This window comes from Salmo salar, chromosome 23 (assembly GCF_965601325.2).
Source record: "Salmo salar chromosome 23, fSalSal1, whole genome shotgun sequence".
NCBI lineage: Eukaryota > Metazoa > Chordata > Actinopteri > Salmoniformes > Salmonidae > Salmo > Salmo salar.
This window is the reverse complement of record NC_138313.1, coordinates 42,090,868-42,105,493: the sequence shown is the minus strand read 5'-3', so window position 1 is coordinate 42,105,493 and position 14,626 is coordinate 42,090,868. Positions and strand designations below refer to the sequence as shown.

General features: G+C 42.5%; 1 protein-coding gene across 1 annotated transcript in view; it reads left to right on the top strand.

The window, feature by feature from the left end:
* The window catches only part of LOC106584619 (protein inscuteable homolog), a 60,279-nt gene that overhangs the window by 26,559 nt on the left and 19,094 nt on the right, over positions 1-14,626 (top strand). The window contains exon 6 of the mRNA XM_014170100.3: positions 1,980-2,105. Within this exon, the coding sequence (XP_014025575.1) occupies positions 1,980-2,105 (126 nt within the window). The remainder of the gene's footprint in view (positions 1-1,979; positions 2,106-14,626) is intronic.

Genomic DNA, 14,626 nt, shown 5'->3' with positions numbered 1-14,626 from the left:
CTGTCAGCAATCTCCATGGTGAATAGAATTCTGTCAGCAATCTCCATGGTGAATAGAATTCTGTCAGCAATCTCCATGGTGAATAGAATTCTGTCAGCAATCTCCATGGTGAATAGAATTCTGTCAGCAAGTGGTTTTGCGAGAGGAAATGACTGCTTGTGGATACTACGGATTGCTTATGTTTGTTTGGGGCAATTCCACGTTATCATATTGATGCTGAGACTAAGATTTCCCACTTTAAAATGTATGCCAGACATAAATCTATGATTCTAAAGTTAATCAAACCATACAACTCTATGCACAATGACTAGTTTTAACAATTTCCACAGGACATTTTACAAAAACACATTTACTTGAAGAACAGTGCAGATACAAAGTTTGGTAACAGAATTACATTTTTTGCTGTATGTGTGGTGGAATTGCCCTTTACCCTAATCTGCATTTCAAAAGAGATAAACAACCATTATAGGTAGCATATCAAACAAGAGAATAATGATTAACGAGTTTATTAATCAGACACTATTAAAGGTGCACTATGCAGAAATTGCACATTTTCCTGGTTGCTAAAATTCTAATAGTTAGCCTAATGTCAGTTCATGTGACAAAACAAACAGTCATTTGTGTAGAGAATCATTGTCCCGTCTAAACCGCTGTGAAATATATTTTCAACAAACAGAAATATTGTATTTTCAGCTGTTTGAAGCTGGTGTACAAAACTGAAATAAAAGATGCAAAAACTAAACTTAAGCGCACACAGGACAGATCTACCACTTCTTATACTTGGTTTCAATGAGAATGACAGATCTAGTACTTACATTTCTACGTCAATTTGGTTACATATTGTAGCTTTAAAGGCCATTTTTATCTCAATATCAAATCATTTCTGGGTAACAATTAAGTACCTTGCTGTGATTGTTTTCAAATAAAATGGTCAAAAATAACCAAAAATAGCTTCTTAGCAAAGATACATTTCTCAAGCATGAATTTAGCTAGGACTGTCTGGGAATGGCCTGAGTGAGGAGGGGAAAACAGAAAACTAAATGTTATTGGCAGAGATGCTCTTTCTTATTGGTCTATTAACTAATTTACCACCTGGGGATGTCACCAGGAAGGATAAAACTCAACCCTGCCATAACAGGCTGAAATTTCAGGCAGTCTTTTTCATACAGCTGGAGCATTATCATAATTTTATATATATATAAAACACAGAAATATCACGTTTTTGACTGCACTGGGCCTTTAACCCGTAAGAGTCTAAGCCGGTGGAGGGGTGGGGTACTATTAAGCTGTACGGAATTATTTTAAGGTCATACGAAGGATACTTTTTCTATTTGATTTTGAATTTTTAGACCCCTTGAAGTATAAATTTTTTTTATGAAAAAATGTTTTGAAATAAATGTTGGGGCCTTACTGCTTTTATCCCAAACAAACACATTGAAATAATTAATTGGGAAGGACGGGCTCGGGGTAATGGTCATAATAGTTTGTAGGCCAAACCGTTTGGACGCTACAGCCTTTTTTGTGAGAAGAGTGATTTTCTGGATGTCTCATGTTCTGACAAACACCGCTCAAGCTCTGTCACCTTTCACCGCAGATGCGGAAGTGTTACATAGGCAGATGCGTCGGATTGAAACGTATCCAATGCAAAAAAACTCTGATATATTTAGCTTAAACTGACAGATTTTGGGGGGGATGTTTTTAATATGAGGGCGCGGACGTGAGTCATTGTCTAGCCTGTCAGGTTGGTAAGCCTACTGAGCACTGTTGGCTTGACTATTCGGCCTGGTTGGATAGTCAATTGTTGGCAAGTCTATTGGGCACTTTTGGCTATTGGAAGGTTTGAGGTAGCACAGTCTGTTTGGCTTGAGGGACTATCAATTTGACATAAGCTCAGGCTAGCTTGTTAAGCACTGAGCATTGTCTGCGATGCTAATGTGAATGATGATGCTAATGGGGTTGTTGTTTTTGTTTGTCCACAGGAGGGCGCTGTGGTGGCCCTGTTTAAGATCTGCCGGCAGGACTGCTTCAGCGACCTCTACGCACACGCCCTGAGGGCGGTGGCCTCCATATGTTGCGTGGAGGAGGGCATCAATCAGCTGGAGAAGGTAGTGTAGTGCGGCATTTATACGCATAGACACTAGCACACACACACATTCAGAGGTTGGTTCTCACCGATGACGGCAGTGGCATATGCCCAGCATGCTCTCCAGAAAGCTGCCAGGTGCTGAGTGGAGGTGGGGTTAGCCAACACTACTGGTGTCTGATACACAAACAAAAAGATTTGCATAGAAACATATGGATGCAGATACAAACTGACACACACATACAACCATACAACCATAAAACCATACAACCGTACACAAAAATTAATTTACTAATAAGCAGCAGAACACAGACAGACCAACAGACAGATAGACAGACAGACATCTTTCCATTGGTCTGCTAAATTAATTTACTAATAAGCAGCAGAACACAGACAGACCAACAGACAGATAGACAGACAGACAGACATCTTTCCATTGGTCTGCTGGAGTGAGAGCTTCGGTGGGAGATGTTTAGTCTTCCAGTGGGCATGTATAAATGCTCAACTACTACACTGGGCTTGTAGGCCTCACACACACAGCATATTTTTACAGGGGCGCAAGTTTATTTTCACAGGTGAAAACATGTTAACAATGAGGGTAGCGGAATGCTTTAAAAAAAAGATGTTTTATATATTTTCTTTAGGGGGTAGATCAGCTTTAACATTGCAGATAGACTGTAGCTTCCGTCAATGTAATTGTCTGCATCATTTCCAATCCCACATATATTTTTGGGGTAAATATATGTATTTATATACATCAAATCAAATAAAATCAAATGTATTTATATAGCCCTTCTTACATCAGCTGATATCTCAAAGTGCTGTACAGAAACCCAGCCTTAAACCCCAAACAGCAAGCAATGCAAGTGTAGAAGCACGGTGGCTAGGAAAAACTCCCTAGAAAGGCCAAAACCTAGGAAGAAACCTAGAGAGGAACCAGGCTATGAGGGTTGGCCAGTCCTCTTCTGGCTGTGCCGGTTGGAGATTATAACAGAACAAGGCCAAGATGTTCAAATGTTCATAAATGACCAGCATGGTCAAATAATAATAATCACAGTAGTTGTCGAGGGTGCAACAGGTACACCTCAGGAGTAAATGTCAGTTGGCTTTTCATAGCCGATCATTGAGAGTATCTCTACCGCTCCTGCTGTCTCTAGAGAGTTGAAAACAGCAGGTCTGGGACAGGTAGCACATCCGGTGAACAGGTCAGGGTTCCATAGCCGCAGGCAGAACAGTTGAAACATACATACATACATACATACATACATACATACATACATACATACATACATACATACATACATACATACATACATACATACATACATACATACATACTGCTCTAATTACGTTGATAACCAGTTTATAATAGCAATAAGGCACCTTGGGGCTTTGTGGCATATGGCCAATATACCACGGGTAAGGGCTGTATCCAGGCACTTCATATTGCGTCGTGCTTAAGAACAGCCCTTAGCCCATGGTATACTGGCCATATACCACACCTCCTCAGGCCTTATTGCTTAATTATTTTCCGGCCCCGACCATCACTCAAGAAAAAAATCGGGCTGAATCAAGTTGATGATCCCTGCTATATACATTTTACAGGCACAGTATATTTTACATTTGTTATCTTGTTGTTATTAGTCCCACCCTTCAGCTCCATTCAACCCCTCCCATCTATCTCTTAACTAAAGGATTGGCCCCTTTTCTTTCAATTTTCACCTAAAATGCCATACCCAAATCTAACTACCTGTAGCTCAGGCCCTGAAGCAAGGATTTGTATATACTTGGTACCATTTGAAAGGAAACACTTTGAAGTTTGTGGAAATGTTAAAGGAATGTAGGAGAATATAACACATTAGATCTGGTAAAAGATAATACAGATAATTGCAAGAGAAAAGCCATAATGTATTATGCCAGCCCAGGTGCAATTTAGATTTTGGCCACTAGATGGCAGCAGTGTATGTGCAAAGTTTTAGACTCCAAGGAATCATTGCATTGTGTTCAAAATGTTGTGTCAAGACTGCCCAAATGTGCCTAATTTGTTTATTACAGTTTTTTCCAACTGCTTACACATGTTTTCAAAACTGTCTCTCCTTTTTTCAAAACTCTACACACAATTCCCTAAACTGCACACACAAAATGCAAAATGCCTCACATCTCCTTCAAAATGTAACACTGCATTCAAAATGCCATAAACACATGTCAGAATGAAGCATTTGCATCAAATGGCAAACATTGCTTTCATAATAGTACATTTTTGGATATACCGTGTAAACACTGTTGTTCTAAATCTAAAGCTCTTTGGGCTTTCATAGGCTTATATCTACATTTCAATATAATGTTCTGCAGTGAAAGTAATCTGCTGAGAGGGGTAACAAGTACACTGTAAACACCAATGCAATGTAGAAACAGAAAATATTTATTAGGCCAAACATTACTGTTGTATACAGTAGCATGCAACAAAACCATAAACATATGTAAACCAAAAGCATATTCTTTAGAATACAGTAAAGAACACAATTGTGTGTGTGGGGTCCCGGGGGGGTGCTAAGCTACGCTTCATCTCTTCTCCGGGCTGGGTCTGGCCACAATACTTCGTCCACATCCCAAGATACGTTTTCTCTTGCCAAACATCGAGGGAAGTATCTCCTAGCATGGCGTATCCAACCTTGGACAGAGGCAACCTCTATGTCCCCACATGCGTCCTCCATTGCCTGGAGAAGCGGCATGCGGGCATAGGGTTGGCGATCATACACTTTCCAGCGCCAGGCTGAGAAGAATTCCTCTATGGGATTTAGAAAAGGTGAATATGGGGGTAGGTACAAAACTACAAATTGTGGATGGATGGCAAACCAGTTTTGGACCAGAACAGCCCGGTGAAAACGAACATTTTCCCATAAAACCACAAATCTAGCAGGCTCCTGATCTGGATCAGGGACAAGCATTGTGTAAATTGCATCCAGAAAAGTGAGCATATGGCCGGTGTTGTACGGACCCAGTGTGGCATTGTGATGGAGGACCCCGTTTTGAGTGATGGCAGCACACATAGTTATATTACCCCCACGCTGTCCAGGAACATTGGTAATTGCCCTCTGTCCTATTGTGTGTGTGACCTGGTGAATAAGTGTAGCATTTTGATTGGTTGTGTTTGGAAAAGGAAAGCAAGTCACTTCCTGTTAGATTTTTGTGTTTTAGGTAGAGTGTAGTGTTTTGAAAAAAGTGTTTTATGCAATTGACAACTGAGTCAAAGGCTGAGAAATAGCTTATGGTTTTGGATATTTGGTGTGAAGTTTTGCACTTTGAGTGAGAGGTTTCAGAAATCGTGTGACATGAAAAGATTTTGTGTGTAAGCAGTTGGAAAAAACTGTAATAGCTTTTCATGTTCAAAACTGTGCACTTTTCTCAAACAATAGCATGGTATTCTTTCACTGTAATAGCTACTCTAAATTGTACAGTGCAGTTAGATTAACAATAATTTAAGCTTTCTGCCAATTTCAGATATATCTATGTCATGGGAAATGTTCTTGTTATTTAATCGCATCAACTGTCCCGCAGAAGAAGTTAACACCATCCAGATTAGATTTCTATTTGCCATATGTTTTTCAACTGTGCTGTGATGCACCACAACATTTCTGAACCTTTCTATTCTCATAGTTTCTACAGATTGTAAATTAAAGATAAAATGTTTTGCTAAATGTATTATTATATTATTGATCGATTGATTATGCCTTTTCAAGTCACCCAGTATTGCTATCTGCAGTGTTAGCTCCAAGTAAATGTTGCAATTCTTCAACCATTGCTGGACATGTGACTAAAAACGAGCTACAGTGGGGGGGAAAAAGTATTTGATCCTCTGCTGATTTTGTACGTTTGCCCACTGACAAAGAAAGGATCCGTCTATAATTTTAATGGTAGGTTTATTTGAACAGTGAGAGAAAAAAATATCCTGAAAAACGCATGTCAAAAATGCTATAAATTGATTTGCATTTTAATGAGGGAAATAAGTATTTGACCCCCTCTCAATCAGAAAGATTTCTGGCTCCCAGGTGTCTTTTATACAGGTAACAAGCTGAGATTAGGAGCACACTCTTAAAGGGAGTGCTCCTAACCGCAGCTTGTTACCTGTAAAAAAGACACCTGTCCACAGAAGCAATCAATCAATCAGATTCCAAACTCTCCACCATGGCCAAGACCAAAGAGCTCTCCAAGGATGTCAGGGACAAGATTGTAGACCTACACAAGGCTGGAATGGGCTACAAGACCATCGCCAAGCAGCTTGGTGAGAAGGTGACAACATTTGGTGCGATTATTCGCAAATGAAAGAAACACAAAAGAACTGTCAATATCCCTTGGCCTGGGGCTCCATGCAAGATCTCACCTCGTGGAGTTGCAATGATCATGAGAACGGTGAGGAATCAGCCCAGAACTATACGGGAGGATCTTGTCAATGATCTCAGGGCAGCTGGGACCATAGTCACCAAGAAAACAATTGGTAACACACTATGCCGTGAAGGACTGAAATCCTGCAGCGCACGCAAGTTCCCCCTGCTCAAGAATACATATACATTCCCGTCTGAAGTTTGCCATTGAACATCTGAATGACTCAGAGGACAACTGGTGAAAGTGTTGTGGTCAGATGAGACCAAAATGGAGCTCTTTGGCATCAACTCAACTCGCCGTGTTTGGAGGAGGAGGAATGCTGCCTATGACCCCAAGAACACCATCTCCACCGTCAAACATGGAGGTGGAAACATTATGCTTTGGCGGTGTTTTTCTGCTAAGTGGACAGGACAACTTCACCGCATCAAAGGGACGATGGACGGGGCCATGTGCCCTCAAATCTTGGGTGAGAACCTCCTTCCCTCAGTCAGGGCATTGAAAATGGGTCATGGTTGGGTATTCCAGCATGACAATGACCCAAAACACACGGCCAAGGCAACAAAGGAGTGGCTCAAGAAGAAGCACATTGAGGTCCTGGAGTGGCCTAGCCAGTCTCCAGACCTTAATCCCATAGAAAATCTGTGGAGGGAGCTGAAGGTTCGAGTTGCCAAATGTCAGCCTCGAAACCTTAATGACTTGGAGAAGATCTGCAAAGAGGAGTGGGACAAAATCCCTCCTGAGATGTGTGCAAACCTGGTGGCCAACTACAAGAAACGTCTGACCTCTGTGATTGCCAACAAGGGTTTTGCCACCAAGTACTAAGTCATGTTTTGCGGAGGGGTCAAATACTTATTTCCCTCATTAAAATGCAAATCATTTTATAACATTTTTGACATGCGTTTTTCAGGATTTTTTGGTTGTTATTCTGTCTCTCACTGTTCAAATAAACCTACCATTAAAATTATAGACTGATCATTTCTTCGTAATTGGCAAATGTACAAAATCAGCAGGGGATCAAATACTTTTCCCCCCCACTGTACATATAGACAGTACCAAAATAAATGATCTAATCACCTCGTAGGTTGTATCCACATATATATAACATTCTATTGGTTGCAAGAATTTTGAATAATCATTTACATAGAAAAATTTAAAGTTTTGAATCCGGTGTTGTTTTGCGTGTCAATTCGTAAACCATGTGCCATGGAATCGGTACATCGAAGATCTCTACCCAATTATTTTGCAATCTATATGGCACAGCTGTCAAATTTTTTTGTCCTTAAATGAAACTGGTATATATTTTTATTTATCACAATTTTCCTTAATAAGGGTGATTTGTCCACAAATAGAAAAGCATTTTATTTTCCATGGTCACACGATCTTCTCTCTTTTTGCTAACTTTCTATAAAATTGTATTGGAGTGAGAATTTCTTTCTTTCGGGATATATATACCGATAGTCTTGTGCTTCAGTAATAAAGTCTTGTGCTTCAGTAAGCCTATATAAACAGAGACTTGTGCTTCAGTAGACCTATATGAACAGAGTCTTGTTCTTCAGTAGGCCTATATAAACAGTCTTGTTCTTCAGTAGGCCTACATAAACAGAGTATTGTGTTTCAGTAGGCCTATAGAAACAGTCTTGTTCTTCAGTAGACCTATATGAACAGTCTTGTGCTTCAGTAGGCCGATATAAACAGTATTGTGCTTCAGTAGGATTATATAAACAGTCTTGTGCTGCAGTAGGACGATATAATCAGAGTATTGTGCTTCAGTAGACCTACATAAACAGAGTTGTTCTACAGTAGGGGGATATAAACAAAGTATTGTGCTTCAGCAGACCTATAGAGACAGTCTTGTGATTCAGTAGGCCTAATATAAATAGTATTGTGCTTCAGTAGGGGGATGTAAACAGAGTATTGTGTTTCAGTAGGCCTATATAAACAAAGTCTTGTTCTTCAGAAGTCCTATAGAAACAGTCTTGCGCTTCAGAAGGACTATTTAAATAGTCTTGTGCTTCAGTAGGGGGATATAAACAGAGTATTGTGTTTCAGTAGGCCTATATAAACAAAGTCTTGTGCTTCAGTAAGACAATTTAAACAGAGTATTGTGCTTCAGTAGGCCTATTTAAATAGTCTTGTGCTTCAGTAGGGGGATATAAACAGAGTATTGTGTTTCAGTAGGCACATATAAAAAGAGTCTTGTGCTTCAATAGGCCTATTTAAGCAGAGTCTTGTGCTTCAGAAGTTCTATAGAAACAGAGTCTTGTGCTTCAGTAGGGGGATATAAACAGAGTCTTGTGTTTCAGTAGTCCTATATAAACAGAGACTTGTGCTTCAGTAGACCGATATAAACAGAGTATTGTGCTTCAGTAGGACTATATAAACAGAGTTTTGTGTTTCAGTAGACCTATATAAACGGAGTATTGTGCTTCAGTAGACCTATAGAAACAGTCTTGTTCTTCAATAGACCTATATGAACAGAGTCTTGTGCTGCAGTAGGACGATATAAACAGAGTTGTTCTTCAGTAGGGGGATATAAACAGAGTATTGTGCTTCAGCAGGCCTATAGAGACAGAGTCTTGTGATTCAGTAGGCCTATATAAACAAAGTATTGTGCTTCAGTAGGAGTGTATTAACAGTTGTGCTTCAGTAGACCTATATAAACAGAGTCCTATGTTTCCGTAGACCTATATAAACAGTCTTGTGTTTCAGTAGGCCTATATAAACAGTCTTGTGCTTCAGTAGGACAATTTAAACAGAGTATTGTCCTTCAGTAGGCCTATATAAAAAGAGTCTTGTCCTTCAGTAGACCTATTTCAACAGAGTGTTGTACTTCACTAGGCCTACATAAACAGAGTATTGTGCTTCAGTAGGGGGATATAAACAGAGTATTGTGTTTCAGTAGGCCTATATAAACAAAGTCTTGTTCTTCAGTAGGACGATTTAAACAGAGTATTGTGCTTCAGTAGTCCTATATAAAAAGAGTCTTGTGCTTCAGAAGTCCTATAGAAACAGAGTATTGTGTTTCAGTAGGCCTATTTAAACAGAGTCTTGTGCTTTAGTAGGCCTACATAAACAGAGACTTGTTCTTCAGTAGGGGGATATAAACAGAGTATTATGCTTCAGTAGGACTATAGAAACAGAGTCTTGTGTTTCAGTAGGCCTATTTAAACATAGTCTTGTGTTTCAGTAGGCCTATTTAAACAGAGTCGTGTGCTTCAGTATGTCGATTTTAAACAGTCTTGTTCTTCAGTAGGGGGATATAAACAGATTATTGTGCTTCAGTAGGACTATATAAACAGAGGTTTGTGTTTCAGGAGACCTATATGAACAGAGTCTTGTGCTTCAGTAGACCTATTTCAACAGTCTTGTGCTTCAGTAGGCCTATATAAACAGAGTATTGTGCTTCAGTAGGATGATCTAAACAGAGTATTGTGCTTCAGTAGGATGATATAAACAGTCTTGTGCTTCAGTACGGGAAAATACAGAGATTATTGTGTTTCAGTAGGCATATAAATTCAAGTCTTGTTCTTCAGTTAGGGGATATAAACAGAGTATTGTGCTTCAGTAGACCTATACAAACAGAGTCTTGTGCTTCAGAAGACCTATATAAACAGAGTATTGTTCTTCAGTAGGACGATATAAACAGTCTTGTCCTTCAGAAGTGTAACACCCTGGCCATAGAGAGGGTTTTTTTGTTATTTATTTTGGTTAGGCCAGGGTGTTACATTGGGTGGGTGTTCTATGTTTTGTTTCTATGTGTTTGTATTTCTTTGTTTTGGGCTGTGTGTGTGGCTCCCAAATCAGGCACAGCTGTAGTTCGTTGCTGTTGATTGGGAGTCACACATAAGTGCATGTTTTTCCGTTGGGGTTTGTGGGTAATTGTTTCTGTTCAGTGTGTTAGCTGTCAGTACTGTTTAGCTGTTGGTTGTTTCTTGTTTTGTAGTTATATAGTGTTCTTTCTGAATTAAATTATGAACACTAACTCCGCTGCACCTTGGTCTTCTTCCGACGACAGACGTTACAGAATTACCCAACAACTGACCAAGCAGCGGAGGAAGGAGAAGTGACAGGAGTACAGCTTGATGGACTCGTGGACATGGGAACAAATCCTGGACGGAGAGGGACCATGGACTCAGGCTGGGGATTATCGCCTCCCGCAGTGGGAGATTGAAGCGGCGAGAGCGGAGAGGCGATACTATGAGGAGAGAGAGTGCAACGAGCACGAGAGGCAGCCCCAATAATTTTTTTGGGGGGGGCACACGGGACAGTCGGCGGAGCTGAGGTCGGAACCAGAGCCAGTCGGGCTGACATTGGAGGAGAGCGAGGGGTACGAGGCAGAGACTGTGACGGAGTTAATGGGGAAATTAAAGGAGAGAGAGATGAGAGAGCTGCTAGTGTGGTGCATAAGGCACGGCATTCGCCCTACGGAGCGTGTCGTGGAAATGATGTCACCTGAGGCAGCTCTCCATACTCGTCCTGAGGTGCATGCTGGTTGTCTGGTGAAGACTGTGCCAGCGCCCAGAAACAGGCCTCCTGCATGTCTTCCCAGCCCTACACGTCCTGTGCCTACGCCCAGAACCAGGCCTCCTGCATGTCTTCCCATCCTGGTCAAGCCCGTGCCTCCTCCACGGACCAGTCCTCCAGTGGGTCTCCCTATCCTGGTCAAGCCCGTGCCTCCTCTACGGACCAGTCCTCCAGTGGGTCTCCCTAACCTGGTCAAGCCCGTGCCTCCTCCTCGGACCAGTCCTCCAGTGGGTCTCCCCATCCTGGTTCGTCCTGTGCCTCCTCCAAGGACCAGTCCTCCGGTGGATCCCTCCACCCTGGTCTCTCCTGTGCCGCCTCCTCAGACCAGGCCTCCAGTGGGTCTCCCCAGCCTGGTGAGTCCAGGGCCTGCGCCCAGAGCCAGGCCTCCCTCATGTCTCCCCAGCCTGGTGAATCCTGAGCCGGATCTGCCAGGGTGCCCCGCCTGTCCGGATCTGCCAGGCTGCCCCGCCTGTTCGGATCAGCCAGAGTGGCCCGCCGTGCCGGCGCTGCCAGAGTGGCCCGCCTGTCCTCCGGCCCAGCCCGAGTGGCCCGCCTGTTTTCCGGCCCAGCCCGAGTGGCCCGCCTGTCCTCCGGCCCAGCCCGAGTGGCCCGCCTGTCCTCCGGCCCAGCCCGAGTGGCCCGCCTGTCCTCCGGCCCAGCCCGAGTGGCCCGCCTGTCCTCCGCAGCCCGAGTGGCCCGCCTGTCCTCCGGCCCAGCCCGAGTGGCCCATCTGCCCGGATCAGCCAGGGTCGTCCGCCAGCCGGGCGCAGCCAGCGCCGCCCGCCAGCCGGGCGCAACAAGGGTCGCCGGGTGAAGCCTGGGTCGCCCACCAGACCTTCGGCGCGGCCAGGTGCGCCACCAAAGAGGGCGACGCCAAGGGTGGGGCAGAGGCTACGTCCTGCACCTGAGCCGCCGCCGTAAGAGGGCCCAACCAGACCCTCCCCTTCAGTGTCAGGTTTTGCGGCCGGAGTCCGCACCTGGGGGGGGGGGGTACTGTAACACCCTGGCCATAGAGAGGTTTTTTTTTGTTCTTTATTTTGGTTAGGCCAGGGTGTTACATTGGGTGGGCGTTCTATGTTTTGTTTCTATGTGTTTGTATTTCTTTGTTTTGGGCCGTGTGTGGCTCCCAAATCAGGCACAGCTGTAGTTCGTTGCTGTTGATTGGGAGTCACACATAAGTGCATGTTTTTCCGTTGGGGTTTGTGGGTAATTGTTTCTGTTCAGTGTGTTAGCTGTCAGTACTGTTTAGCTGTTGGTTGTTTCTTGTTTTGTAGTTATATAGTGTTCTTTCTGAATTAAATTATGAACACTAACTCCGCTGCACCTTGGTCTTCTTCCGACGACAGACGTTACAAGAAGTCCTATATAAACAGAATCTTGTTCTTCAGTAGGCCTATATAATCAGTCTTGTTCTTCAGTTGGGGAATATAAGCGGAGTATTGTGCTTCAGTAGGCCTATTTAAATAAAGTCTTGTCCTTCAGTAGGCAGATTTAAACAGTCTTGTTCTTCAGTAGGCCTATATGAACAGAATATTGAGCTTCAGAAGTCCTATAGAAACAGAGTCTTGTGCTTCAGTAGGCCTATATAAACAGAGTATTGTGCTTCAGTAGATCTATATAAACAAAGTGTTGTGCTTCAGTAGGCCTTTTTAAACAGAGTCTTGTGCTTCAGTAAGGGGATATTAACAGAGTATTGTTTTTCAGTAGGCATATATGTTCAAAGTATTGTTCTTCAGTAGGACGATATAAACAGAGTTTTGTGCTTCAGTAGACCTATATAAACCAAGTCTTTTGCATCAGTAGGCCGATTTTAAACCGGGTATTGTGCTTCAGTAGGCCTATTTAAAAAGAGTCTTCTGCTTCAGTATGTCCTATGTAAACAGAGTCTTGTGCTTCAGCAGGTCGATATATATACAGATTATTATGCTTCTGTAGGCCGATAGAAACAGAGTCTTGTGATTCAGTAGGCCTATAGAATCAGAATCTTTCTGTGTGTTTTTCTTTCTTCTTTTGAGAACAAACAAAAACCACAAAGCATCTCCACCCATGAAAGTCAAGTACAACCCCATTCATTGATTAATGACGCCACACCGGTGTCTGTGTCTGCTCAAAGAGCAGCTTGGAGAACGGAGTCAGTCAGGTGTAGATACGCCAGACAGCATAGCAATGACAATCGGCCCCAGATTAGATCCTCCAGGAAGGGGGAACTGTCCCGGAAGTGGATGCCACGAACTGAACATGAGCCATCGCTCAGCCGCGACAACCACACCTGTCACAGTTGTCGAGTGATGGAGGAAAGGGAATGATTCACTCCTTGTGTTTTATTGTGGCAGGTAGCCTAGTGGTTAGAGCGTTGGACTAGTAACCGAAAGGTTGCAAGATTAAATCCCCGAGCTGACAAGGTAAAAATCTGTCGTTCTGCCCCTGAACAAGGCAGTTAACCCACTGTTCCTAGGCAGTTAACCCACTGTTCCTAAAATAAGAATTTGTTCTTAACTGACTTGCCTAGTTAAATAAAGGTAAAAAAATGTAATAATAATAATTGGTTGGAAACTGCTTGTTCATTTCTGTTGGTGCATGTGGTTAAAACAGTAAGATCATGATGAAGTTGAACCTCCGTGGTCGTGTCTACTGCACTCTAAAATCCAAAGGCACATCGACAAAAAGTGTCCTATAGTACATGTGTCCTACAGTACATTATATTTGGGCTGCTTAACTTTGGTACAAAGTTATTATATAATATATACCCCTTTGAGAAGTTGGTAGACATTTGTTATTATTAATAGGCCACAAAACTTTTATAAGTCGAGCCAAGTAAGTGTCTTCTTCCACACGATTAGTAATACATTTTGGAAGACATTCGGTATAGCCCGGGGGCAAGATATGAATGAGAAGTTCATCTCAGTGCAGCATATTTCGGGGAGAGGGACGGGAGAGGTGGGCGGAAGAGGGGATTGTTCCGCTTCGATGGGCCGTGCCGGCACGCTGGTGAAGTATTAGGAGACAGAAATACGGAGTTGTCCTATCATCAAGCTCATAGTGATGTTCTACAGGAAATGTCTCTGACAGGTGTGTCTAGGATGGATACTTTGTATGAGCTCACGAAACAATTCTACTCACGCTGAAAGTTTTTTGTAGATATTTTCACAGAGAGACAAAAAAGCTAAAAGTGACAATTATTGCAATGTTTTTCTGTTTGGGTGCTCTGTATTTTAACACTGGTCGCTTCCATTATAGACTTGATGGTCAAATCCTTCAAAGGTAGAGTTATACAGGTTATCTGTTTTGAGGTAAAATGTTTTGCTAATATTAATAAAAGGTTTAGTTTTATTCCACAGTATATTTGAACACTAATACAATATTTGCCGGGTCGCCGGCACTACTGCTCAAAGATGCAAGGTCTCAAAGGTACTGTTATAGTAGTGGGAAGTGCACCAGAATTTTGTCTGTGCAACATTGACACCATGTGGATAAATATTTTATTTCCAAACCTGGATGAAAAGTTCACTGTATAGACACACGTATCACTCTACCCAACTTCCTTGGGTTCTCTCTCTCTCTTTCTCTCTCTCTTTCTCTCTTTCTCTCTCTCTTTCTCTCTCTCTCTCTCTCTCTCTCTCTCTCTCTCTCTCTCTC